This window comes from Mirounga leonina, unplaced genomic scaffold, assembly GCF_011800145.1.
Source record: "Mirounga leonina isolate KUSES-001 unplaced genomic scaffold, KU_Mleo_1.0 Mir_154, whole genome shotgun sequence".
NCBI lineage: Eukaryota > Metazoa > Chordata > Mammalia > Carnivora > Phocidae > Mirounga > Mirounga leonina.
The window spans coordinates 58,262,445-58,289,103 of record NW_023270389.1 but is presented as its reverse complement, the minus strand read 5'-3'; the positions used below and the strand labels follow the sequence as shown (position 1 = coordinate 58,289,103).

Below are 26,659 nucleotides of genomic sequence, written 5' to 3'. Positions count from 1 at the left end.
GGTGGCTTTCTTAACAAACCAGCACTTAAAGGACTCGGAAGATTAACTGCTTACAACACACTGTCTGATGCCCCGCAGTGTGTGGAATGCACTCTTCAGTCTGTGTGTCTGCAGCTACTAGGAGACCGGGATGGTCAACAGGATCATTCCTTGTTTGTGCTCCCAAGCCTGTACCATCAGGTTGTACTTCTTATTTTTGTTACACCATTTAAATCATTATTATATAAACTAAGGAAAAGAACAGGAGGAGATGACGTTTCTGTGAAAACTTAAGTTGAATGTTTTGAAAAGAGTAGATGAAGGGTAATTACTAAAAATATTGCTGAATTAGGGCGCCTGGGTGGCTCAGTTGGTTAAGCGACTGCCTTCGGCTCAGGTCATGATCCTGGAGTCCCGGGATGGAGTCCCGCATCGGGCTCCTTGCTCGGCAGGGGGTCTGCTTCTCCCTCTGACCCTCCCCGCTCTCATGTGCTCTCTCTCATTCTCTCTCTCTCTGAAATAAATAAATAAAATCTTTAAAAAAATATATTGCTGAATTAGATGTGAAAAAAGAGCTGTAAAATATTAGGGATAAATTATTCTTTAAAAAAGAAAGAAAAAGATTCTGTACTCAGAGTGCTTGATGTATCTTTTAAGTTCTTGCCTTTTTCTTTTAAAGATTTATTTATTTTCAAGAGAGAGAAAGTGTGTACGCAAGGTGGTGGAGGAGCAGAGGGAGAGGGAGAGAATCCTCAAGCAGACTCTCACTGAGTGCGGAGAACAATGCAGGGCTCAATACCAGGACCCGGAGATCATGACCTGAGATGAAACCAAGAGTCAGCTGCTTAACTGACTGAGCCACCAGGCGCCCCAAGTTCTTGTCTTACTTTTAAAGCAGTTTTTCAGTCTGTGGGTCATGAAGTCAATTTAGTAGGATGAAATCAGCAATTAAAAAAAACATATCAGATTGTATTACATCTAGGAAGGAGCATTGTTTCATGAAATTCTTCTTGAGTTTCTTATATTCTTAATAGATATGTAAAATGTGAAAGGCTTGAAAAACAAAGCTTAAGAAATTGAAACTGGAAATATTAGAGTAAGTATTAAGGATATGACTTACCCAAAAAAGAAGAGGAAACTCAAATTAGTGGATTCAAATTTTAAAGCAAAGGCTTTGGTGCACCATCAAAAGATTGGTAAATAAATACATATTTATGTACTTTCTGTTAACATGAAATGTTTAAGTTATGTATATAATGGTTTTATGATATTTATTTTAAGTTGACTTTTTTAATTGACCAGCCAACTACAGATCTCCATGTCATGGGTAAGAGTTTCAGCATGTTTTATTTTACTGATTTTCCTCTCACGCCTCCTTGTTATGTCTTTTTCCCCCCTGCTTTCTCTGCCACTTAGTAGTGTGACCTAAGAGTCATTCTGTAGGCCTCAGTTTGGTTTTTAGGAAATAAAATTATCCCTCAGATCTCTTGTTATTTGGCAGTGCTTATTTGCCAGAATGATAAAATAGATTCTGTCTTGGGTGTTTGCCCATCTGAGATTTTTCGTAAAGAGCAGACATTCTGTTTCCTTAGATCTGTTCTTCTTAAGCACTGAAATCCCATATTGCAGCCTCGGGGGGCATCAATAACATGTGCTGTGATACTCAGTGCATAAGAATAGCGGCAGTGCTAATGCCCATCACTGGATTCTGGGTCTAAGACATTTCCAGATCCTGGAATATTCTTTCATATTTGAGCATTAGTGCATTATTTTAGACTGTCTGTGGGTGATGAGTTTGGGGATGAGTTTTTTTGTAAGATAACAATTTATAATTCTTGAGCTAATAAAGCATTTTTATTACTGAGAATCTACTGAAGCAGTGTCATTGTTTTCTGTAGAGAAACTGGTAAGGAGACCAAAGTCGTGGTAGATTTTGAAGAGAGGTGAAGATTGAAAAGGATATTGGTGTGCAATTGAGATTGCCTAGGAGTGAAAGCAGTGGAGCTAGGAGATGAGAAGTCCTACTGAGAGGCAGCCAGGAGGTGTGGGGAACAGTTGCTGAGCTGTACCTCCCACCCCCTGGACTAGCCATGGTGCAGCTATACAGGTAGTCCAAGGGGAGCATGCACAGATGGCTGTGCGTCTGGCGTGTGACCAGGTTGGAATTTGGTAACGTAGGTAGGTAGAGGACAGGCCTCCCTCACTTTGCTCATACGTAAAGGATGTGTTGTACAAATCTAGTCCGTGATTGAGTTGTTACTGTCCTCAGTTGCCTTTCTAATGAGACCTAGATTAGCCCATACAATCACGAGTGAAAGATTACTCTAATACAGAGAGTGTTAGCCATGAATTCTGGATCCTGGAAGAGCATTTCTTCCCCTTTTTAAAGGAAAGGTTCAGAGGTGCCTGGCTGGCTCAGTTGGAGGGGCATGCAACTCTTGATCTCAGGGTCATGAGTTCAATCCCCACACTGGGTGTAGAAATTACTAAAATAAGCATAATTTTGAAATACGTGAATCTGGGCGCCTGGGTTGCTCAGTTGGTTGGGCAGCTGCCTTCGGCTCAGGTCATGATCCTGGAGTCCCGGGATCGAGTCCCACATCGGGCTCCCTGCTCGGCAGGGAGTCTGCTTCTCCCTCTGACCCTCCCCCCTCATGCTCTCTCTATCTCATTCTCTCTCTCAATAAATAAAAAATCTTTAAAAAAAAAAAAAAAAAAAGAAATACGTGAATTTTAACTTCGCCTTTCAGCTCCTTTTTATACTTCCATACACTACTATTTCCTATTTTCTTCTTTCTATGAACGCTTCCTCCCCGTCCACCGAGTACAGGTCAACTAAACAGCATTTATTTTATAAGAGTATTTACTGGCCTTGGGGCGCCTGGGTGGTTCAGTCGTTAAGCTTCTGCCTTCGGCTCAGGTCATGATCTCAGGATCCTGGGATCAAGCCCTCCATCAGGCTCCCTGCTCAGCGGGAAGCCTGCTTCTCCCTCTCCCACTCTCCCTGCTTGTGTTCCCTCTGTCGCTGTGTCTCTCTCCGTCAAATAAATAAATAAAATCTTAAAAAAAAAAAAAAGGGTATTTACTGGCCTTTTTCCAATGGGAACAATTATTACTACACTAATCAACTCCTCAATGAGGTGTTAAAGGAAAGCAGTTGAATTGGATTAATTTATGCCAAAGTGTGAATGACTGACAGCCCTACAAAACTTTCCAGAAATTATTTTCTTTTCCTAAAAGGGTATTCTTTTTAGGTTACGTTTTAATCTGATATTTCAGAGAGAGGGCCAAATAAAGTGAACGCTTGAGCTTTGTGGGTAAAGCTGTCTGCTCCCTTCTTTTGGATCTCACTTTGCCATGGTTGGGGGAGTACAGGGGAGAGATAGATGGTAACCAGCCTCCCACAATCCATCTGTAGAGGCCTAGACAGCCTTCCAGTATTTAAACCTGTCTTGTAGAATGTGCAGAGTACCTACATCAAGGGTGGCCAAGGAAGGACAAGAAAACTTGTAATAAAGTATTGTAATAAAGTCCACTGCATGGGTGAGGCTTCCTGTCCCTCTGGATAGCTGCATCTCAGCACTGCCTTCTTTTGCTCCTCTTCCTGTTCCTGGAGGGAAGATAATGAATGACTTTTGCAGTAGAAAGGACAGGGGTCCGTCTCTGGATAGCAGCCTATGTGAGTTGGTGAGCTATAGGCCTCCTGCTATGCAGAGGCCCCTTGGGACTCTCTTGGCTTGAGGGAGGTGGTTATTACACTACCAAGTTCCTGCCCCTGAAAGGGTACCTTCCAGCAAACATTTCTTAGTTGGCTGTGATTGCCTGGCTGCCCCTTCAAGTCATACTTAGCTGATTTGTGAAAGACCAAATTGGTCTAAGAAAGGTAGTTTAGAGGTATCCACTGCATACAGCATAAGAAGTAGATGGTGAGTTGCAAAGATCGTCTATAATAAGTACAGGCAGTAAATGTAAAATTTTATGAAGGCAGAAGAGGAGGGAAAGAAACATATATTGATATCCACTATATACCAGTCACAGTCATCATTGCTTCTAATATTTTCTCACCAAGTACAACTTGTACAGTCCAAGGCATTCAGAACTCATTTGAATTGTATATTTTGTCGTATAATACAGTCTTGATTGTTTTACTACAAGTGTTGTGAATAAAATTGGTGCTCTTGAAAGAGGTAGCTTGTTTATCCCGTGTCGTGGCATCTCCCCTGGCATAGCTGCCTCAGGCTGCACTCTACGATCGAGTCTGAGAGGCACGGGCACATTTATCCTTAAAGCAGCCTCGAGAGAAAGATACTATCATTTTACAGGTGAGAAAATTAGGGTTCAAAACGGGAAGGAACTTAGTCTCACCGGTACAGAGTGGCAGCGTAAAATTTCTCCCCTAAACTCTCTCCTCATAGGGATTTTGTGATTCTGTACAGCGGAAAAACTAGCAATATAAATAGAGAGCTTATGTAAAACTTAAAAATTGGTTCTGTTCCTAATTTATTGACTTGCAAAGAAACCTTTTTAAAGGTCCATTATAGAAGTTTTGTCTTCTATTTCCACATATGCATGTTGAGTTTAATTTCAACCTTAATGTTGGAAAAAAGTACATACATGTTTTGGGGACACCTGGGTGGCTCAGTTGGTTGAGCACCTGCCGCTGGCTCAAGTCATGATCCCGGGGTCCTGGGATCCAGTCCCACGTTGGGCTCCTTGCTCAGCAGGGAGCCTGCTTCTCCCTCTGCCTGCTGCTTCCCCTGCTTGTGCTCGCTTGCTCTCTGTCCCTCTGACAAATAAATGAATAAAAATCTTTAAAAAAATACATATCTTTTTAATAATCAGACACTCGGCGTGCTTGAAGACTAGTTCTAAATAAAAAGTTATTAATGGGGTAATACCCTGGAGAACTCCCCTCAATTCTAGTGCACTCTTCTGTGTATCTGTACATACTTGACTTTTAAACACAGAATCTTTGTCACCAATTATTAGTGTTCTCACTACACTGAAAACAAGCTGTTTTAATCTGCTGCCTTATTTAAGCCCCCCATGCCTACTACTTCCGTAAGTGTACAACTGGGCCGCAATGTGTAATAATAGGTGTAAGAGCTCAGATTTTGATATCAGCAAAATCTGATTTTAAATCCTGACTGCAAATTAATTAGTGTCACATTGAGTAAATGCTTTAGCTCACTGTGCCTCAGTTTCCTTTTTTCCTTTTTTTTTTTTTTTTTTTTTTACAAAGAAGGTAGTAAAACCCACTTTGTGGGATTTTTATAAGTCTTCTCCTGAATTGTCTATGGTGATTACAGTGGAATGTCCTATCATAATGCCTAAAAAGTTTTGGACTGATGTTTTATCTTGTAAATTTACTTTAAATTGAATATATTCTTTAGTAAAGAGTGTATGTATTTTTTCATATACATTAGCTGAAATTTACTTGAAAATACTAAGTCCATAATTTATATGACCCATTTTTTTGATGATTGATTTTTTTTTTTAAGATTTTATTTATTTGACAGAGAGAGAGACAGTGAGAGAGGGAACACAAGCAGGGGGAGTGGGAGAGGGGGAAGTGGGCTTCCCATGGAGCAGGGAGCCCCATGTGGGGCTCGATCCCAGGACCCTGGGATCATGACCTGAGCCGAAGGCAGACGCCCAAAGACTGAGCCACCCAGGCGCCCCTGATGATTGATATTGTAAATAACAAACTGTCTTCTACTTTAGATTGATTTTGATGGGGGAAGGATACTGCATGATATATGACACTCAACTAATCCGTTAATTTAATAGTATGAAAAGATTTATAGATGATGAATTTCCATACTCTTGAAAGTAATTTTATAGCTCTTGCACTGCTTCTGGGTTTATATTGTTGCCTTGTTTTAAAGTAGGACTTTCCCCAGACAGTGTATGTTAATATTTGGAAAATTCCCTATCAGTAGGCTAGCACCATCTTGACAGCCCTATGTTCTGCTTCTACCTTGCTAATTGTTTCCTTGGGATTATTTGGATTGTGTAGAAAGCTTTTTGCAAATCCTCTTATTACTGAAGTCATTGTTGCCAGCAGGAATAAGATTAAAGGTGCTTAAGTCTGTAGAGTTGTTTCTAATTTGTACGTGTCATTTCAGTGCCATTTTAACAGAACTCTGTCTCCTGTCTCTCCCTTCTCCCCCGGTACTATCTCAAGTTAGGTCCGAGAAGCCAGGCCATTGGAAGAAATCTCATTTTATCCTCCTAATTATTATGCTGGCACTCAGGAGATAATTTTTCCCTTCATGCACTGCCAATTAATATGCAAATGGGCTGATAAATATTTATGCAATGATTTAAATTATGCAGGGCGTGCTTTCAGTGTGTTCTGTAAATGAATTGTTCGTGGACTTCAAAGTGCTGGCTGCTGTGCTAACGAGGAGAGATTTGCATAAGGCCCTAATCACACGCATACTGATTAAGCTTCATTATGGAAACTGCCAGCTGCAATCTTTGTTTCTATTTTATTACAAAAAGGGGAACTTTTCATGCTTCAGTTGCCTTGACAATGTCAGTCCTAGCTGGTAGAGAGACTAAAACTCCTCTGAGCAACTGAAGTTTCCTTATTCCGTTGAAGATTGCTATGGTGTAACTGAAGTTGTATTTTGCTTCTCCCCCTAATCCACTTTCCACCTCCCACCTTGTTCTCTTAAGAACATAGCGTAGATTTGTTAGAACTAGTAGTACCTTCTTTCCCCCACCCCAAACTGCTACCTGTCTCTTCCTTGCTCTGGATTGTCTGAACCTCTAGAAGATTTCACAGCAATGCTGGACTGCAGTGACTATGTTCTAGGTGGGTACCAGCACAGTTCTTTCTTAGAAGCTTTAATATGGAAATGGCGTGTGTGGGGTTGACTATGCATAAATGCTTAATCGCATATGCAACCAACTCGGGGAGGAAGCGGGGGGGAGAGGTGGATTGAGCAGAGAAGGAGGAAAGCATTTGCAAGGCAAGAGCATACTTGAATTTGCAGTAGGTCCCTCCCTACCACTAGCTCTTCTGGTTCCGAGGACATTTTCAGTAAATAGTGTGCATTTGGAATTCAACTTAAACAGTACATTTTTGCTTTTTGGAAATACCTATCGGGCGCATTTCTTGTAGTTCTAAAAACACTCTAAATCTGAAACAAGGTATAAAGTGTACCTAAATAATGTGTACATATTAATCAAAATGTTTTGCATACCTAATGTGAATGTCTTATATAAAAACCAAAAGTGCATAGTGAAAAATAAGGTGGAGCCATAATGCAGAATGGCTCCCATAAATACTAATGCCTAGGGTAATTGCAGTGGTTACTGATCAGTTTCCAGATTTGAGAAACTATCAACTTTTCAAATTTTGGCCGATATTAGCTTTTTTTATTTAAAAAAAAATCAACTTCTGTTCTTCAGAAAACAATTTTAAGTTCTGGAAAGCCTATTTTTAGAGTTCTCTCTGTAGAACAACAAACCTTTTAGGAGAGAGGGGTGTGAGGCTTGATTATATAAACTGTCTTTGGTAACAGATTTAAAATAGATTGAGACACACTGTGACTCATGGTGGCTCTATTTTGTGTTGAGATTTGTCTGTTTGTATGCAAAATTCTTGAAACCTCTTTAGGTTACTCTGGTCACCTGGAGAGTCAGATGATGTAAACTCCAGGACTTTGATACTTTAGGTTGAAAACCTTTGCAAGTGATTTTTTTTTCCTATATGTCATTTTTCTTGCTTGAAAATTTGAGGCTTGACCTCCCCCATCTCCTTCACAGTTGCTAAGGGTAAAATTAAATGATAGTTCTGAAAATGTTCACATTGTTAGAGGGAATGGCCTAAACCGGTAGTAATATTTGTATGGCACAGTAAAAACCACAATTAAAACAACAAACTGATGTCAAGAATTCAATCCAAGAACAGTTTGTAGACTGTGTATTAGACTCACATACAGTCAGTTCAGTGTGCCCAGAGAGAAGAAGAACTTCAAATATCAAAAGAGAACTTACTTGCATTTACTCTTTTACATCTACTATGTTGGGAACTCAAGAAAGGAAAGAAAAATACCTTTTTGAAATATTTTTAGCATTGTATTTTAGAATTAGAAACTGATCTCTGTTATTTGTAATTAACAGTAACTGTCATTTGAACAGTCTTCACATTGTTGTACAGTTAGTCAGAATTTTGTTTTATTTACATGTGTACGTATGTGTGAAGTAGTTTTGTTAAATGTCTCTAAAGCTCGACAATTTAATAGAACATGCTTAGAAGATTCACACAATACCTGTGGCATAATTTTTAATTTAGATGTGTGGAAATTAGGGTATGAGTTGCACAAGCACAGGCTCATGACTTGTTAAGAATTCTTTGTATAAAAGCTATGTTACCCTTTTTATGAATATTAAGTGGTTCGTATTTTTCCCCACTTTCTTTTAACATTCTAAAGGAAGCATTGAGCAGAATGTATGTTTACTGGTATATTAACATTTGTTGTGATCTTTGTGGACTTTCATAAGATTTTGGTTAAGTCATTCAGAAAGCTGATTTTCACTAAGTTGTACACCTGTTCCTTTCAAACCTGAGTATGCTTTCAGTGACATTTAAATTTTTCTGTACAGTAGAGGCAAGGAAGTTGTAGAACTACTCTCATTTATGACCACAGAAAAACGAATTTGAATCCTTCGAACATCTGAAGAACAAACCAAAGATATGATGAAACTGCTTAAGACCATAAGACAAGCATCTGTTTCAAAACCTGTGTTAAAAAAGCTATTACACAGCTTCCAGGTTGGAAATGAAATTTATGGGAGGAGGACTCTTGATTCTCTCTCATCACTTGTGCATTTAGATAAAGCAACTATGGACAGCACGGTTGGGACTGATGATTGTTTTGGCTTCCTAGTTAAACACTGAAGCAGATGACAAAATGTACTCTTCAGTGAAAAATCAAATATAATATAGTTTACTTATTCTCAACTAATAATTATAGTTAAATGGTTCTTAATCCAGTGGGGGAAAAGGGGAAACTTGCTTGATAGTAAACTTGATTACAAATATGCTAAGTTTGGGTTTACAGTAGAAGTAGAATGAAGTATGTATTAAATGTAAATTTAGGTTTTACCCTATTATAAAGGTGGAAGAAAAACAAACTTGTTCTTGTCTCTTGTGTATCTTCTGGGATACCTGATATTGCTTGATGAAAACTTTTTACTATGAAAACTTTCATTAAAGAGATAACCCTTAAGGAGATAAACCCACGTCAGGAGGTTCTCATGGGGTATCAGATAGGTAGTATTTTAGGTGGTGTGGTTGTGGTTCAATTTGGAAATGATGAGATATATCCATTATGAGGTATGAATTTGACATATTCTTATTTTGACACATAGTTTGGGCAGGGAGTAAATAGATTTTTTCTTAGACATGCTTTCTTTTTATTCTGTAAGGTTGAGTTACTGTCCCGTCTTTTAGCAAGATTACCAGTGAATTGTTTTTGTTATAACTAACCAATACCTTTGCTTATGAAAAAAAGAAACTTTGAGAGTAACATGTTTTACTTTGTAAGGAGCTTGGCCCCAGCTTTGTTTCTTTAAAGTATTTTATGCTTCATATTATATTTACTCCATTTACATGTTAGACTATATTGTAATTTTTTTCAGGTTAGAGTTCAGTTATCTTTGTGAGAAGAACGTTAAAATTCTTTGGAAAGACAGTTAATTTGTGGATCACTTCAGGGTTAAGGGAATCCCGAATTTCTTTCAGATAAACTTTTATTACAATTTCCAATGTTTTAGTGTTGACACTATCTGTCTTTGAACTGTAGAACTGTTAACATTAGTCAATATTCTTAAGCCTTTCCTTTTCCACAATTTTGCCTCCCTAACCACATCCCCAGTTTTTAAAAAATCTCATTCACTTCTCATTCATTGCAGACTCAAGAATGAACAATCCGTCAGAAACTAGTAAACCATCTATGGAGAGTGCAGATGGCAACACAGGTAAGAGATGATTCCCAGGTCCAGCTTTTTAACTAGCTCTAATCGTGCTAACAGAAGAAACTTTCCATTTAACTGTGACTTCTGTTTGGCAAATAAAGACCAATTGGAGTGTTGAGTTGTCAAATATAACTTAGTGCTTGCAGGAACTGGTATTGTTACTTGTTTAAGATTATTTAGTTTCTTCTGCAGATTGCTCCATCTTTTTGTTGCTGTTTATCAGAGACACTCTAAAGTAGTTGAGAGAATAGTCCTTTACGGTCAGGTAGTTCTGGGTGTGAATTAGGGATTTGTTACTAGCTTTGGACTTTAGGCAGTTTCCCCAATCTTTTGAGACTTCATTCACCTATAAAATGGGGATAATATATTTCATAGGTCATTGTGAGTATCAAAGGAAATGGATTAAGCACAGTACCAGCTACACAGTTAACCGTTCAGTAAAACGTTGCCCTTGTTATAGGTGTTAACCGAAATAGTAAATGTTATCCACCCCCCGCCCCCCTTCAATTTAAGTTGTATTGAAGTTATGATGGTGTCAGTAGATAGTTAAAAACACACACCTATTTCTAATATGTTCTTTTATTTGGTAATTTTTAAAAACTTATACTTGATTTAATTATTTATCAGGAGAAAATTAATATCATAAATGAGAAAACTGAGGCCCCATGAGAGAAAGGTAAATCCATAAAGGATAGAATGTCTCTACAACCCATACTCTTAATTCATTACATTGCTCAGAGGACATTTAACCATGTGTCTTTATCATCTGCCAGAGATGGTGCAGGGACTTCCCCAGTTTCTGGGGAAGAGGCATAAATTAAAATACTCAACTGTGTAAGAAGGGAATTATGGGCAGGGATACCCAGAAAGTAATAGTTTCTAAAGTAAACTAGGTCTTTCACTTGCAAGAGGGTTGCCTCTGTGACCCATCATTTTCAAATCGCCTAAAAATGGGAGATGGTAAGAATGAGAGTCACTCCTGGAAACAGTCTTTGTTTTTCACCTCTGCTGGCCACAACATGTTTTAATTTAAAGTAGATGACTTGAACCAATGTAGCAGTTCCTGCCTACCTATCTTTCCACTCAAAATTGTTCTCTACCTGGAAATACGTGTTATTCTTTTATTCTCTAAAGTGAAACTGAGCTGTGGGGCATCCTGTTGTACTGAACAGGTCACTCAGAACACTCTGAGGCTAGCCAGGTAGACTGCTCTAGAACCTCCTGGGGAGGAGAAAGGCAGCACTCTCTTCTGTCTGGATTGTCAGCTGCAGTCTCATTTTTGTTGTTTCTCTGTCCTCTGTTTGGGCCCTGTCTTGCATTATTTTGTAGTACTGGTCCATCTGCCAGTGCTTTGGCCATCTAGCTTAGGTGTGGGACTTGTTTGCAAAGAGAAACAGGGCAGTCAGTCCCGTCAGATGTTCGGGGAGGGTGTGCAGGACCTTGTGCCTTAGGAACCACTTCAAAGGAGAGGCATGTATTTCTCAGGGAAGAGAAACAGATGATTGAGCAAACACTGAAAATGTCTCTACATCAGACTGCTTGAGAAACCCCTAATAATAGACGTTTCAGTAGCTACCATTTATTGAGCACCTACATTTAATAATCCCCCAATGACATGTTTTTAAAAATCTTAAGCACTGTACCCATTACCTGATTTCAATTTGTGTTCTTAATGACAGCCCTGTAAGTTAGGTGTTATTATTTCAGGGAATAGGAAATCAAGGCACAAAACCAGCCAGGAAATAAAGGTGGAATGAGGATTTACACCCTGCGTATGGTTTCTCCCATGAATTGCAATAAAATAAAACAGGAAATTTAAGCAATACTTAATTTCAGGTCTAAAACTATTTTCAGAGCTATATATAAGAGAAATTCTAGCTGGAGCACTTGCTAAAACAGTCTTGTGAATTTCTTGACTTGTTTTTTGTTTTTTTGTTTTTTATTTATTTGAGAGAGAGCATGAGAGGGGGGAGGGTCAGAGAGAGAGGCAGACTCCCTGCTGAGCAGGGAGCCCGACGTGGAACTCCATCCCGGGACTCCAGGATCATGACCTGAGCCGAAGGCAGTCGTTTAACCAACTGAGCCACCCAGGCGCCCCTCTTGACTTGTTTTAATATGCAGTGCATGGTGGACTCATAGAACTAAGCAGTATCAATGTAGATTTTTACTTTTTAATGTCTCTAAAACTCAGCATTTGTTGCCTTTGTAAAATTACAAATTGCTTCCATGTTACAGACCTTTACAATGCACTTGAAGATAACTAAAACCTTGAATGTCAGTTTCTGAAATGTTAAGGGCCTATCACTATGTTCTTAGCATCTCCCACTGATGTCAGTTTGTTAGTTTAGGAATATAAAAATAACTTCAAGTTCCAGCTTGCCTATTAAATTACAATGCTCAGTATGTCAGGTACAGAATTACAGTTTGTTCAGACAATTACATGCTTACAAATTGATTTTTATTTAAAAATAAAACAGACCTGCAGATTGTTTAATTTTAAAGGATTCTTAGTTTCTGCTAGTTGAATAACAAGTAAAAGTTTTCAGTAGAAAGAACCCTTAGCGTTGTTATAAAACTAAAATCTCACCTTTTCTTGGATTTGGAATACTTTTGTGTAGATTACTAAAATTTTAAATATTTCTGGAAAAAATAACTTTGATTCATGACATTTTATGGGGAGTAATACTGTAAAATTATTTAAGATTGTTTGATATGCTCCTTCTTTGCCTTTCTCCTGCCAGAGCGATCTATTTAAGTTGAGCAGATAAATCTGATGATGCACTTTTGTCAGATAGCCCTTACGTGTTCACAGAAAATCAGTAGTTTAGGTTTGTCAATTTATTTATTCCTTAAGTTCCTGTCATATGTAAAATATTGTATGTGGTGTTATTACAAGATGCTAGCTCAAATAGATGAGATTCCCTCAGTCTTTGAAGAGTTAGCAGTCCATTGAGAAAACAGATATACAGATAAGAGATTCAGGGTAGATTATTGTAATTCAAGAGGAGGTATAGAAAAATATCATAGTGATGTTTCTTTGAGGATATTTGAGTATTTTTTTCTTGAGATATAATTGACATATAACATTATATTAGTTTCAGGTAGACAACATGATGATTGAATATTTGTATACACTATAAAATGATGACCACTAAGTCTAGTTTCCCCTGTCGCCATATAAAGTTACATAATATGCAATACAGTATTTTTGAATATAGTCATCATGCTTTAATTACATCCCCATGACTTACTATTTTATGACTGGAAGTTTGTACTTCTTGACCCCTTTTACCCTTTTTGCCCACTCCCCCAGTCACCCTTCCCTCCTGGCAACCACCAGTCTGTTCTCTGCATTTATGAGTTTTGTTTTGTTTGTTTTGCTTTTTAGATTCCACATATAGTGAGATCATATGGTATTTGTCATTCTCTGACTTATTTTACTCAGCATACCTTCAAGATCCATCCATGTTATCATAAATGGCAAAACTTCATTCTTTGTTACGGCTGAGTAGTATTCCATTGTGTACATATACAACATCTTCTTTATCCATTCATCCATGGATGGACACTGGTCGTTTCCATATCTTAGCTATTGTGAATAATGCTGCAGTGAACCTGGACATGCATATATCTTTTCTAATTAGTGTTTTTGTTTTGTTTTGTTTTTTGGATAAATACCCAGATGGGGAATTGCTGGTAGTTCTGTTTTTAGTTTTTTGAGGATCCTCCATACTGTTTTCCATTGTGGCTCTACCAATTTACATTCCCACGAACAGTGTACTAAGGTTCCCTTTTCTGTACATCCTCACCGATACTTGTTACTTCTTGTCTTTTTGATAATAGCCATTCTGACCGATGTGAGGTGATATCTTATTGTGGTTTTCATTTGCATTTCTCTGATGGTTAATGATGCTGAGTATCTTTTCATGTGCCTGTTAGCCATCTGTGTGTTTTCTTTGGGAAAATTGCCCATTTTTTATCAGATTGTTTTTTTTCATTATTGAGTTGTGTGAGTTCTTTGTATATTTTGTCATAAATTGACCATATGTGCATGGGTTTATTTCTGGACTCTGTGCTGTTCCATTGATCTGTGTGTCTGTTTTATACCAATACCATACTGTTTAGATTATTATAGCTTTGTAATATAGTTTGAAGTCAGGCATTATGATGACTCTAGCTGTATCCTTCTTTAAAAAAAAAAAAAGATTGATTGGTTTATTTTAGAGGAAGAGAGCGAGCAAGTGGGGGATCGGGGGGAGCAGGAGATAGAGAAACCCAAAGCCGACTTCCCACTGAGCGCAGAGCCTGATGCAGGGCTCAATCCCAGGACCTGAGATCACAACCAGAGCCAAAACCAAGAGTCAGCCTGGGTGGCTTAGTCAGTTAAGCGTCTGACTTTGGCTCAGGTCATGATCTCTAGGTTCTGGGATGGAGCCCTGCAATGGGCTCTGCGTTCAGTGGGGGGGAGTCCTGCTTGTCTCCCTCTCTCTCCTCCTCCGCCCTCCCCCACTTATGCACAGGCATGCACTCTCTCTCAAATAAATAAAATCTTTAAAAAAAAGGAAGAAGATGTACCCCTTTTTCTACAACTAGGGAGAAGATAGGGTTGAAGAATGACAAAATTGAAATAAAAAGGAAAATGAGGAATAATTCATATTAGATTGCATTTTTTTCATTTATCATTAAAGTAGTTGAGGTGGTCATTTAAGAGGAAAACAAGGATAATAGTAATAATAATAGCAGCAGTTAAAATGTGTTGAAATGTTACTAGGTATGCATGTCTAGTAGCTTTATTAGGTATGCTTTATATCATAATTGTTAAAATACTCCCATAAGGTAAGTAGTGTTATACCTGTTTTACAGATAAGGGAACTAATTATTCAGAACTGGTTAGTAATTTGTGATTGTAAAGACCATGAGTCTTTTCATTACTTTTCATTATCTTACACTGCCTCAAAGATTGAATGAAATGGATTTGAGAGTTTGAGTCGAGTGAATGAGTTATGACTTAGCTACCTTTAAGGAACTGATATAAATAAATACATAAATAAGATGAATAAGCTTTTTGAGGCTCAGGCTCAGTTTAAAGAAAACAAATATGTAGCTCATCTAGCCAATAGGTTATGTGATCTTTTCATAGCCTAGCTTGAAAAGTCCAAGATCACAAGTGAAGAAATGGAAGATTGGATTATTTTTCCAAAATAATTACTTTCAACAAAATTATCCATCTGGATAAGAGAATAGTAATGATATTTCTTACAGTTTTTTGGACAAGGATGCTGCCAAGCTTATTATTGCCCCTAAGGGTAGTAGTAACTCCATTTCCTCCTCCTCCCAGCCCTTGGTAACCTCTGGTCGATGTTCTGTCTCTATGAGTTTGCCTATTTGAGATACTTTATGTAAGCAGAATCATACAATATTTTTTCTTTTGTGTCTGACTTATATCATTTAGCATATTTTCAAGGTTCATCTACGTTATAGCATGTATAACTGAATCCTATTCCAATGTATGTATATACCACATTTTATTTATCCACTCATCTGTTGATGGACAGCTGGGTTGTTTTCACCTTTTAGCTACAACTACAGTGAGCACGTGCACAAGTATCTTAGAGTCGCTGTTTTCAGTTCTTTGGGCTATGAAAATAACTAGTAGTGAAATTGCTGGGTAAATCAACAAGAATTTATTATCTTTACAGTTCTGGAGGTTAGAAGTTCTAAAATTAGGGTGTTGTAAGGCTTGCATTCCTTCAGGAGCCTCTATGGAGAATCCATTTCCTTCTCTTTTCTAGCTTCCATAGACCACCTGCATTCCTTGGCTTATGGCCTCTTCCTCTATCTTCAAAGCCAGAAGTGAGGTGTCTTCAGGGCTGTCATTCTGTCTGTCTGACTCCTGCTTCCATCGTCCCATCTTATTCGACTCTCCTTGCCTCCCTCTTCCTCTTATAGGGACCATCATGATTACACTGGGTCCGCCCAGATACTCTAGCATAATCTCCCTATCTTGAGATTCTTAATGTAATCAGATCAGAATCCTTTTGGTGTGTAAAGTAACTATTCACAGCTTCTGGGGGTTGGGATGTAGACATCTTTGGCCATTGTTTTGCCTACTACACTACTTTATCGTAAATTAAATCTGATCAGCTGTATTACAGATAATAATTGGAAGAGTAAAAAAGTTGTATAAAGTTTTATAAACATCAGTACGAACAACCAAAAGCATTTTTTTTATGTTAGAAATATTGGACAAATTTTTAAGTCTTGCTCACTTTTAATCAAAGGGCAGACTTCTTTCATCAGTACTTCTGACAAATGGTCATCTACCCTGTGCCTGGGCTCATCCACTGACAGGGAATCATAGTTTTTGATACATCTTCTTCTGTTGTTGTACAGCTCTGTTATCTGTAGTCTTTTGAATTCTGCCCTTAGGAGTAACACAGATTGAAATGATTTTCCCTAACTTTTAAAAAATGAAAGCTCTTCTGGAAGTCATTGCCATATTTTATGTCTTCTCCATTTACTTGACATTTATTTTCAAATGCTAATTCATTATGAAATAATTTATTATAGAGTAATAATTTATACTGTAGTAATAGTGGCTATCATTAAGTATTTACTAGGTGTGTTAAGCACTTTGTATAGATTATCTCAGTTAATCCTTGTGACACCCATATAAGGCACTGTTTTTCTCTTTTTATGGATCAGGGAATTGAGGCTCAGAGATGTTTGGTCACTTTTCAAAGGTCACACACATATCTATAAAAGTGAGTAGAGTGTTCTCTTATCCTTTGAGCTATGTTGTTCCTTATGTCTTGTTTTCTATGTGCAAGATACTGTACTAAGTAAGATCACTAAAGTTGAATCAAATATTGATTTTGTTCTCAATAAACTTACCTTACAGAGAAAATATGATGAAAATATAATAGAAGATTCGTAAGAAGTATACAGAGGTCCGTAAGACTTCAGTGTGGGGGAACTTGTTTCTAGCTGGGAGGGTGCGGGAAGCCTTTGTAGAAAGTGGAGCTGCAGCTGGACTGAGGGCCCGACAGGATTTCAGTGTGACTGAGGCTGTGTTTATGCTCGGCATGAAGAAGCAGTTAAGCTAAGATGGGAGAAAGACATCCGCCCTAAAGTTCTCTGATCCCTTCGACTCTTCCATCATGCCCTATGATTTCTCGATCCTTTGTCATTCTGTCATCCTCAGAATCAGACTTCAGTGCAACCATTACCATCACCATTGGCTTATTGTTATTTTTGAAAACTTACCATTGTCTTATTGTAATTATTTTTTATAATTAAGATAAAAATGATATTAGATTTAAATTTTTAGAATACAAAATGTTATTTTTTTCTGATAATATTTAGTTCTTTTGAAATATTAAAACTTATATACTTACTGATTCATTGAGTTTGTGGTCAATTAACTATAAGTCTTTTTTTCACCTGAATTATGATAGTGCTAAAGCTCCTCCCCATATTCATGATTTTTCATCCCAGTGATTTTTTCCCCCAGGATGATGTTAAGATCTTTTCACAGTTGAAAAGACCAAATAAATTTATTAATGCAACCCAATGTGCATCTATGAAATTGCATTCCAAAAATATTTTATCAGAAGTTTCTAGCAACCAGGGATATTTGTTCTGTGAGATTTATTAGTGCTATGGCTGATTTTAGCAAATTATATTAGTAAGAAAGCCTGAACAGACATCATTTTCTCCAAGAGAAGGAGAAAGGATCCTGAAAGACCAGGGCACCGGTGAATATACCTGCTATTCTTCATTTGAATTAAGATTATATTTTTATTAAATGAATGAAGGAGTGAGTGATCCTTTTGCCAGGAGTAACCCAATAACAAATACAGAATTTTAAAAGTAGTATCTATTTCATTTTTTTTCATTAACAATAGAAATTTGGAACATTAATAAAAGAAGATTTATTGCTGAAAGGCCACTTATTAAGTACAGCTTGTGAGATTATCTATAATTTTCTCCTTTCTCCCTTAGAGGGCAGTTTTGTTTCCTGTCATGTTAATTTTTTGTGTGTGTTTTTTTTTCCCCCAACAAGTATAAAAGAATTTTCTAGCCATGTTATACTTTACATGTTACTTGAAGCAAAAGAGCTAACCTCATTACTCTTCCAGTTAGATCCATTAGATGGTACTCTGGCTTCGAGCAGCGGCAGTGGAAACCAGGGGGTCAGATTTGATGAGCATTTGTGGGGAGAGGAGAGGAGATTGAGAAGGGAGTAAACAAACAAGGGAAGAGAGTAATCTAAACTGAGTGCCTGTATTTGGCTTGGGACCGGAATAGATGGAGTGCCATTCTCTGACCAGGGACTGCCTGAGCTGCAAGTAGACTCAACAACGAGTGATCCACTAAGTTCTGAAAATGCTGCATTGGAGGTGCCTCGTGGTGCCTGCAGGTGAAGAAGTGAGCAATTGAAGACAGAGCTGTGTTCCTGAGGAGAGCAGCCTGGCTGCTTATATAGGAGTGGAAGTACTTAGCAGGGAGGTGCCGCTGGGAAGAGAGTGGAAGGGGTGGAAGAAGCCGGGAAGAGAACCAAGGACAGACCTCTTCCACAACACTGACAGGCTGGCAGAGGAAGAGGGGCCACGGAGGAGCCCTGCACCATCTGGGAGGCTGGCCACAGGCTGCATGTGGCTGGTAACATTAAAGTTCAATTACAAATTCTGTCATGCGGGCCGCACTTGTAGTGCTTCGTAGCCATGTGTGGTTAGAGGCCACCAGATTGGGTAGCACATATATGTAACTGATCCAGCATTACAGAAATTTCCACTGGACAGTGCTTAAGTAGACTAAAGAGCAACCATGGAGAAGAGAAGTGAACCAGACAGCGACGTTCATGGAGTTAGCGTCCAGGGTAGGCAGGTCCTGCAGAGAGGTCAAGACATAGGAAGCTTAAACTGTGACCTCTATATTTGACAGTTAGTAGTTACTAGGGAGCTTTTAAATGGTTTTAGGTAAGTGGTAGAGAAAGAAATTGCTGCGGATAGAGAAGTGAATAATTGAGGAAGGGGAATGGTAAACGTAGGCAGCTCTCATAACAGAAACTGTGAGAGGCTGTATAGCATAGTGGTTAAGAGCTCAGGCCCTGGAACCGAACCACCTGGATTCAGATCCCTGCTTCCTTCACTTACCAGTTATGTTACTTTGGGCATATTACTCCTTTCTGTGCCACAGTTTTCTTAGTTGCAGAACGGGAGATAAATAATAAATCGTTACATAAAAGTGATGTATACATGAAAGCAAGTAGATGTAGATGTATGACTCAGTAAGTGCTCAGTAATTGGCAGTATTTATTATGAATATGACGATGATAATAGTGATTATATTTTAAATAAAATAAAGGAAAGGAAAGAATAGGAGAGAGGAGGTCAAGTATATTTTATATGTGAAGGAGAGGAACCAGTAGGAGGGAGTGGTACAAAAAGGATGGATGATTCAGGAATCAGAGTTCCCAAGGAGAAGGGAAGCGTTAGGTTTCTGAACACTGGTAGATGAAGTAGCTTAGAATAGAAGAAGGTCCCCTCCCCTCCATTTTAAGGTAGAGAAATGGGAGAGTGAAGGAGTTAAAGATAGATATAGATAACGACTACAGATAAGTTTGTAGGTAGAAGGGAAGGTAAGAAAGCACTCTAGATTAGGGTTAGGAACAGAGGCAATTAGGGATGTCCTTGTGATATTGAGAAAATGAAACCAGGGAACAAAATGCAAATGGTTTGCAAATGCAAAATAGTCTGGGAGTAGATAGTTCATCCAGATAAATAAACAATACAAGAAGGATTGAGAGCAAAGGGTCATAATTCAAGCTGGGAACCTTGACATCAGATAAAATCAGAGGACCAGGACTTTCACTGCAGCTTTTCAGGCACTTTGTGTTTCTAAAGAAGGCAGGAAACTACCACCGTTTCACTAACTCACATCTTCAAGGTTGAAGATGAGTAAGGAACATTTGACTAGGTGAGGGGACAGGAGAAGGATGGAGCAGAGTAAATGGTAAATTTTTCTTTGTCAACAAAACTATTAGCATGCTATTACAATTTTAGAATAAGGACTTTATTTCTGGTTTTCTTGGCCCTCAAAGTATTCCCTTTAGGTGACATGTTTAAGTTATTTGAAAAAGACTTGGTCTGAATAGTTGGTAGGTCATAAGTTACTCATTTTTCTACAATTAAGAATACAGTCTGTTTCAGTAATACCTTTCATCCAGATAGACTTTGTAACAATTCGACAAACTAACCATTTGCGGAAGTCTTGTCATGCATCACTAACCTGGAGTCATCTACAAGGGAATATATAAAAACAATTAAAAAAATAAAACATATACCATTACTTAGGAAATGAAGAATATACAGTATAATAGCAGTGGAAATTTTTAGTAGATATGAAATAGTCATCCATCCTGTAGATGATCTATAGCATCATTTCTGATTATGCTTCTTGCTTTTGTAGTAGCATAGAACTTTTCTATAGACTTAAGTGGTTTTCTTTCTGGATTTCCATTATCCTAGATTCTTCTAGTTTTATGATGACTCATTAGGAAGAAACCACCCACCCACCAACACACACACACACAAATGAACATAAGCTAAGTTTTTCTTGAAGATCTTTTAGCTGTTATTTATGTTAATTATGTCCCACAGTTACGTGACTTTTTGTAAACTTCGTTTAGAATTTGTACTTGCTCATTAGGGCAATGTAGTAGCAGGCACAGACATTGTTATTATTTCCTTGTAGGGCATCTGAAGTTTAAGCTATTATTGGTAAATTTCACTTTACCTTAAATTTACTGACAAACCAACAAATTCCACCGGGGTGGCCTCACATTACTTGGGTCTATGGTGTAGTTTAAGTAGCCAGTCAGGCCAGTGAGGCTGGGTGTTACAGGCAGGCAAACCTAGGGTATTCAGATTTGTTCTGAGCTGCAGATCTCTTTTTGTTTTTGTTTAATTGAGGTGAATGTATATAACATAAAATTAAGCATTTAAGGTGAACAATTCAGTGACATTTAGTACATTCACAGTTTGTGTAGCCGCCGCCTCTGTCTAATTCTGACGTTTTTCCATCATCCCAAAAGGAAACCTTGACTCATTAAGTAGTTGCCCTCCCATTTCCCTCTCCCTCCAGCCCCCAACCCTATAGATTTACCTATTCTGGATATTTCATACAAATGGAATCATAGGCTATGTGATCTGTTTTGTGTACGGCTTCCTTCACTTAGCATAATGTTTTCAAGGTTCATCTGTGTTGTATAATACTTCATTCCTTTTACTGGCTGAATAATATTCCATTGTATGTACATACCACAACTTATTTATCCAGTCATCTGTTGATGGACATTTGGATTGTTTCTACTTTTTGGCTATTGTGAGTAGTGCTGCTATGAATATTCATGTCCAAGGATTTCTTTGAGTACCTGTTTTCACTTCTTTTGGGTGTATTCCTAGCAGTGGAATGGATGGGTCATATAGTAATTCTATGTTTAATTTTTTAAAAAACCACCAAACTCTTTTCCACAGCAGCTGATGTACAAGGATTTTACATTTCCACAGCCAATGTACAAGGATTCCAGTTTCTCCACATTCTTGCCAACACTTGTTATTTCCCTTTTTTTTTTCCTATTAATAGGTATCCTAATGGGTTGAATAATATACTTTCATTTTTTTAAAATAATGTACCCCGCACTCTTTTTTCCAGTAGTGTCTTTGTGCAGCTCCATCTATATTATGGTCAGTAATGAGATGAGCAGTGGCTAGTAATAAACTGTGTTTACATCTGAACCATTAAATTTTCACTTTTCAAACCTTGACTGTTCAGGCCTCACTCTGTAACCCCAGCCCACCTTTATATCCTAATCTACCCCTTCTTCTTAGCCATGTTAGAACTCTCAGAGCACTTTGTACCTTTCTTTGAGCAAATATCGTATTCTGCCTTGGTTTGTTTGAGGATGGTGACTGTACTTTATTCGTGTTTGTGTTCTACCTTCTGTCATCTTTTTGTAGATAACTTCTTTAGAGTGCTAGTCTTTCACATTATAATTATTTATGTTCTTGTCTGTCACCCATAGCTAACAGTGAGCAACTTTTGGTTATGGGAGTATGACTTGTTTATCTTTGTAAACCGAGGACCTAATAGAATATCTAAAATTATTCGTTTGGATTCCTGGATATTAAACTTGTGTTATAATGTCTTCTACTTCTGGTAGAGAAATGCTTGACGTTTTCCTTCTTCAAATGGCCATTTCTTGTTAATTCCATCTCATCCTCTTAAGATTCAACCAAAATGTTGCTTCTGAGAAGTGTTCCCTAGCATCACCTTTTCCCTTCTTCCTTAAGGGCCCCCTGATGTGTCCTGGTCCCAGCATGTGTATATCTGCTGTTGCCCTTGCCATGTTGTGTGTACCTTCTTCTTCTTCTTTTTTTTTTTTTTTTTTAATTTATTTGACAGAGAGAGACACAGCAAGAGAGGGAACACAAGCAGGGGGAGTAGGAGAGGGAGAAGCAGGCTTCCCGCCGAGCAGGGAGCCCGATGCGGGGCTCGATCCCAGGACCCTGGGATCACGACCTGAGCCGAAGGCAGACACCACAGTTGTTACCCCTGCACCCCCACCAGACTCCCTATCCCTTTTTCCTCTTTATTTTTTTCATAGCACTTATTTCTATCTAATGTTCAATATTTTTTTCATTTTTATTGTCTCTTTCCCCACACTAAAATGTAAGCTCTATGAAGAGATGGTTTCTATCTCTCTTCTTTCCTGTTTTAGCTCTTGCATCTAGAACCACGTCTGCCACGTACTCACTCAGTGAGTTTTTCTTTAACAAGTGAATTAATAGGCCTGAGATCTACTTAAGAACAAGGACTGTGTCATTTTCTTCTTGATATAACCTCAGCACTTGGCACACCAATACACAGTAAATGTTGAATGTAGCGTTTATTCTTACAGCAGGATCTTTCTTCTATATGATATATTCTTGGTTCTCTTTTGTTGTTTATACCTAAATAATTATATAAAAGCAGAAAATGCACATAAGCAGAAAGAATAGTCTCAGTGCCAATGGGAGATGATTCAGTCATAAATTTCATGTATATAGCCATAACAATAGGTTTATCAAAAGGTATTCCCTATAAAGGTAAAACTGTTCATTTGAAAGGAGAGATTTCTTTTGAATTGTAAAGATGGACAACCCTGTTGGTTAAGAAGTTAATCATTTAGGAAACAGCCAAATAATCTCTATATCAGTATTCCAAAGTAGTCACTATTGGAATAGATTAAAAATAATAAAGGTAGTATAGAGTTTCAGATGGACCAGATTTATAAGAGGAGATCCCATACACTGCAGATTAGATTAAGTTCCCAGTTTAATGAGCCAATGATATCAACTCTATTGGAAACAACGTAGCTTCAGCACAGGTGTAGTATATTAAATGTGGCTTTCCCCTTGTCCCCAACGTTCTTAATTGGGTGGGAGTAAGCAGCTGCCTATGACACTCTCTACTTACAAGTAGGGTCTTATCAGATTTGAGAAGAAAAAGGGTACCTTGCCCTTTTATATATTCAGGGTTTAGGTCTCCACTCAGTAAATAATTTTTGATCCTCCTTTGAAATCTGGGAATATTTACAAATATTTTCAGGGATTCCAGAAATCTCAATCCTCTGTAACCAATCTTTACTCTGATTTAATTCTGTTTGGTGATGTGAGTAATTCTGATACTTGGTCTGAGCACCACTGTAACAAATCTATTTCCATGCATTTAGCAAAAGAGTCTGAGGCCACTGACATTAGAAAAGAGATCTTTTTTTTTCTTTTTAAAATATGGCTTCCTTTAGACATAGCTGTATCCTGAAGAGATTACGAAAATATGTTACTGTAAGTTTTTAATTTCTGGCCTTAAAGGGTTGATCTGTTTGAAAAATACTAATGTTATCTCTCTTTTTTTTTTAAGATTTTATTTATTTATTTGACACAAAGAGAGAGTTAGCGAGAGCAGGAACACAAGTGGGGGAGTGGGAGAGGGAGAAGCAGGCTTCCCGCCGAGCAGGGAGCCCAATGAGGGGCTTGATCCCAGGACCCTGGGATCATGACCTGAGCCCAAGGCAGACGCTTAACGACTGAGCCACCCAAGCGCCCCATGTTATCTCTTAAGTAAGGATTAAGTGTCCTAACTTAAAAACTAGGCTGTATGGGCGTTAAGATTTGGGGAAAGATTGGCATGCCTGGGTGGCTCAGTTGGTTGAGCATTCTGCCTGATTTCAGTCAGGTCATGATCTCAGGGTCGTGAAATTGAGCCCTGCGTTGGGCTCCGAGCTGGGTTTGGAGCCTGCTTAGGATTCCCTCTCTCCCTCTCCCTCTGCCTCTCCCCTCCTATTAAAAAAAAAAAAAAAAAAAAGATTTGGGAAAGATTATTTCCAGTTAGATTGGCCCTTAAAGAGGGTGGATTCCAGGCTGCATGTTGAACAATACCTGGGACTTTGAGACATAGAGACGATGATGGAGGGCATCTGCATTTGGATCCTATTGTGAGGGTGTCACCTTAGCTTTCTCTCTGTCTCCTCCTTCCTCCCCCCATTCTTCTCCTATCTCTGGCCTTCCCACCCTAGTATGTTGTGTTTCCTGTCCCATTTATACATTTTAACATTAGCATTCAGAGGGTATAGATTTCCATTCTCGGTTATGGAGAAATAACCATAGAAATAGCGTAAATGAGCAAACTGCTCCCGCTTGTCCAGAACTTTTCTGCTTTCTTTCTGTCTTGCTGTTTTTGTTTTCTGAAAATGACAGCCTTTTGATTACTGAGAAAATTGTACTATCTGATTTGAGCCTGCCACCTCCCTCTGCTTTATATGTTTTTCTTTCACCCATCTCCTTTTCATTTGCATTTAGGAAATACCCTTTTCCATTATTATGATCCTCCACTTTTCACTCTTAATTCTGTGTCTTCTCATTTCTTTCAAGTTCCTACCCCATCTTGTTCTTACATCTTCAGTGTATTCCTTCCCATAGAAGCTTTCCTCACAGTCTTGAAATATGCATGGGTTTATCAGCCTGCAGACCCTCACCCCACCCACAGTCTGTACACCTTTCAACAACCACCCTCTCTCACTCCCACCACTGCCAGACTTACTAAAGGAAGGAGCCCCGCTCACTACTTTGGCTTCATTGCCACCTGCTTTTTCCTTTGCTCCTTGCCATCTGGATGTGTCCTTGAAATTTTACTGCAACTATTTTGTCATTGTGAATGTTTTATTGTTTTAATGTAAATGTACTAATCTTAGAAACCTGTATGTAAACATGTATGTATAGTTTAAGTACTCCTGTGTCTACCACTCTATGAAACAGAATGTTACCATGTCCCAGGAGGCCACTGTAGGTCCATCCTGGTCATTGTCCCTTCTTCCACCACAGAGGTAACAATCATCCTAAATTCAGTGTTAATGGTCACATTGCTTTTCTTTCCAAATTTTTTTCATCTGTATATTTACTATCCTCAAATAATATTTAGATTCATCTGTTGCCATTATATAAATTAAATCATATTATATTCTGACTGGTTTCTTTTGTTCAACATTATGTTTTTGAGATTCATCCAAATTAGGGCATATGTTTATAATTCACTTTCACTGGATATAATATCCCATTATATGAATATATCACAAGTTTTCTATCCATTCTATTATTGATGGACATTTGGGTTATTTTTAGGCTTTTGTTACTACAGACATTATTGCTATAAAGTAATTTTGTACTTATCTCTTATACATATGCATGAAAGTCTCCAGAGTTTACTTAGCGGTGTAATTGCTCAACTTATTCCAGTGTTAGTACTGCCAGCAAGTTTTCCAAAGCATTTATACTGGTTTATATCGCTACCAGCAGCAGATAAGAATTTCACAGTCTGGCCAAAACTTGATATTAACCAACTTTATAATTTTAGCCAATTTAGTGGCTGTAAAATGGTATTGTATTGGGATTTTAATTTGCATTTCCCTAGTTTCCAAGGAGGCTGAACATCTTTTCTAGTGTTCGTGCACCATTTATGTTTCTTCTTTTGTGAAATTCCTGTTCATTTGTTTTTTTCTATTGGTTTGACTTTTTTTATTGATAGGAGTTCTCTGTGTGTTCTGAATACTGATCCTTTGTTGTTTGTTTGTATTACAAATATTTTCTCCTTTTCATTCTCTTTATGTAGCACTTTGATGAACAAAGCTTTTAATTTTGAAGTAGTTAAACTTATGTCTTTTCATTTTTTCGGTCTTAGCAAAGACATCCTTTTCCCAAGGTTATAATTATGTACTCTTAGTTTGTCTTCTGAAAATTTAATAATTTTGTACTTTACATCTAGGCCTTTAATCTTTCTGAAACTTTCCTTCCGTCCTTCCTCTCTTTCTTTTATATGGTATGAATTGTTCTAATTTCATTTTTTTCCCAAATGGATACCCAGTTATCCTTTTATTGAAAACTCCAGCCTTTCCTCACTGATGTGCAGTACGACCTATCATGTTGCAAGTGTCTAAAGATATGTGTGGCTTCCAGACTCTAATCTGGTCTGTTTGTCATTGTACTCTAATTCTTGTTGCTCTATGATAACTCTTAATATCTTAATAGTACAGGTCCCTCAATTTGGTTTTTTTTTTTAAAAGCATTTTGACCCTTTGCCCTTCTAGTTA

At 38.0% G+C, this 26,659-nt stretch overlaps 1 protein-coding gene across 1 annotated transcript in view; it reads left to right on the top strand.

The window, feature by feature from the left end:
- POU2F1 (POU class 2 homeobox 1) overlaps positions 1-26,659 on the top strand; it is a 189,874-nt gene that overhangs the window by 96,598 nt on the left and 66,617 nt on the right. The window contains exon 2 of the mRNA XM_035010918.1: positions 9,910-9,975. Within this exon, the coding sequence (XP_034866809.1) occupies positions 9,910-9,975 (66 nt within the window). The remainder of the gene's footprint in view (positions 1-9,909; positions 9,976-26,659) is intronic.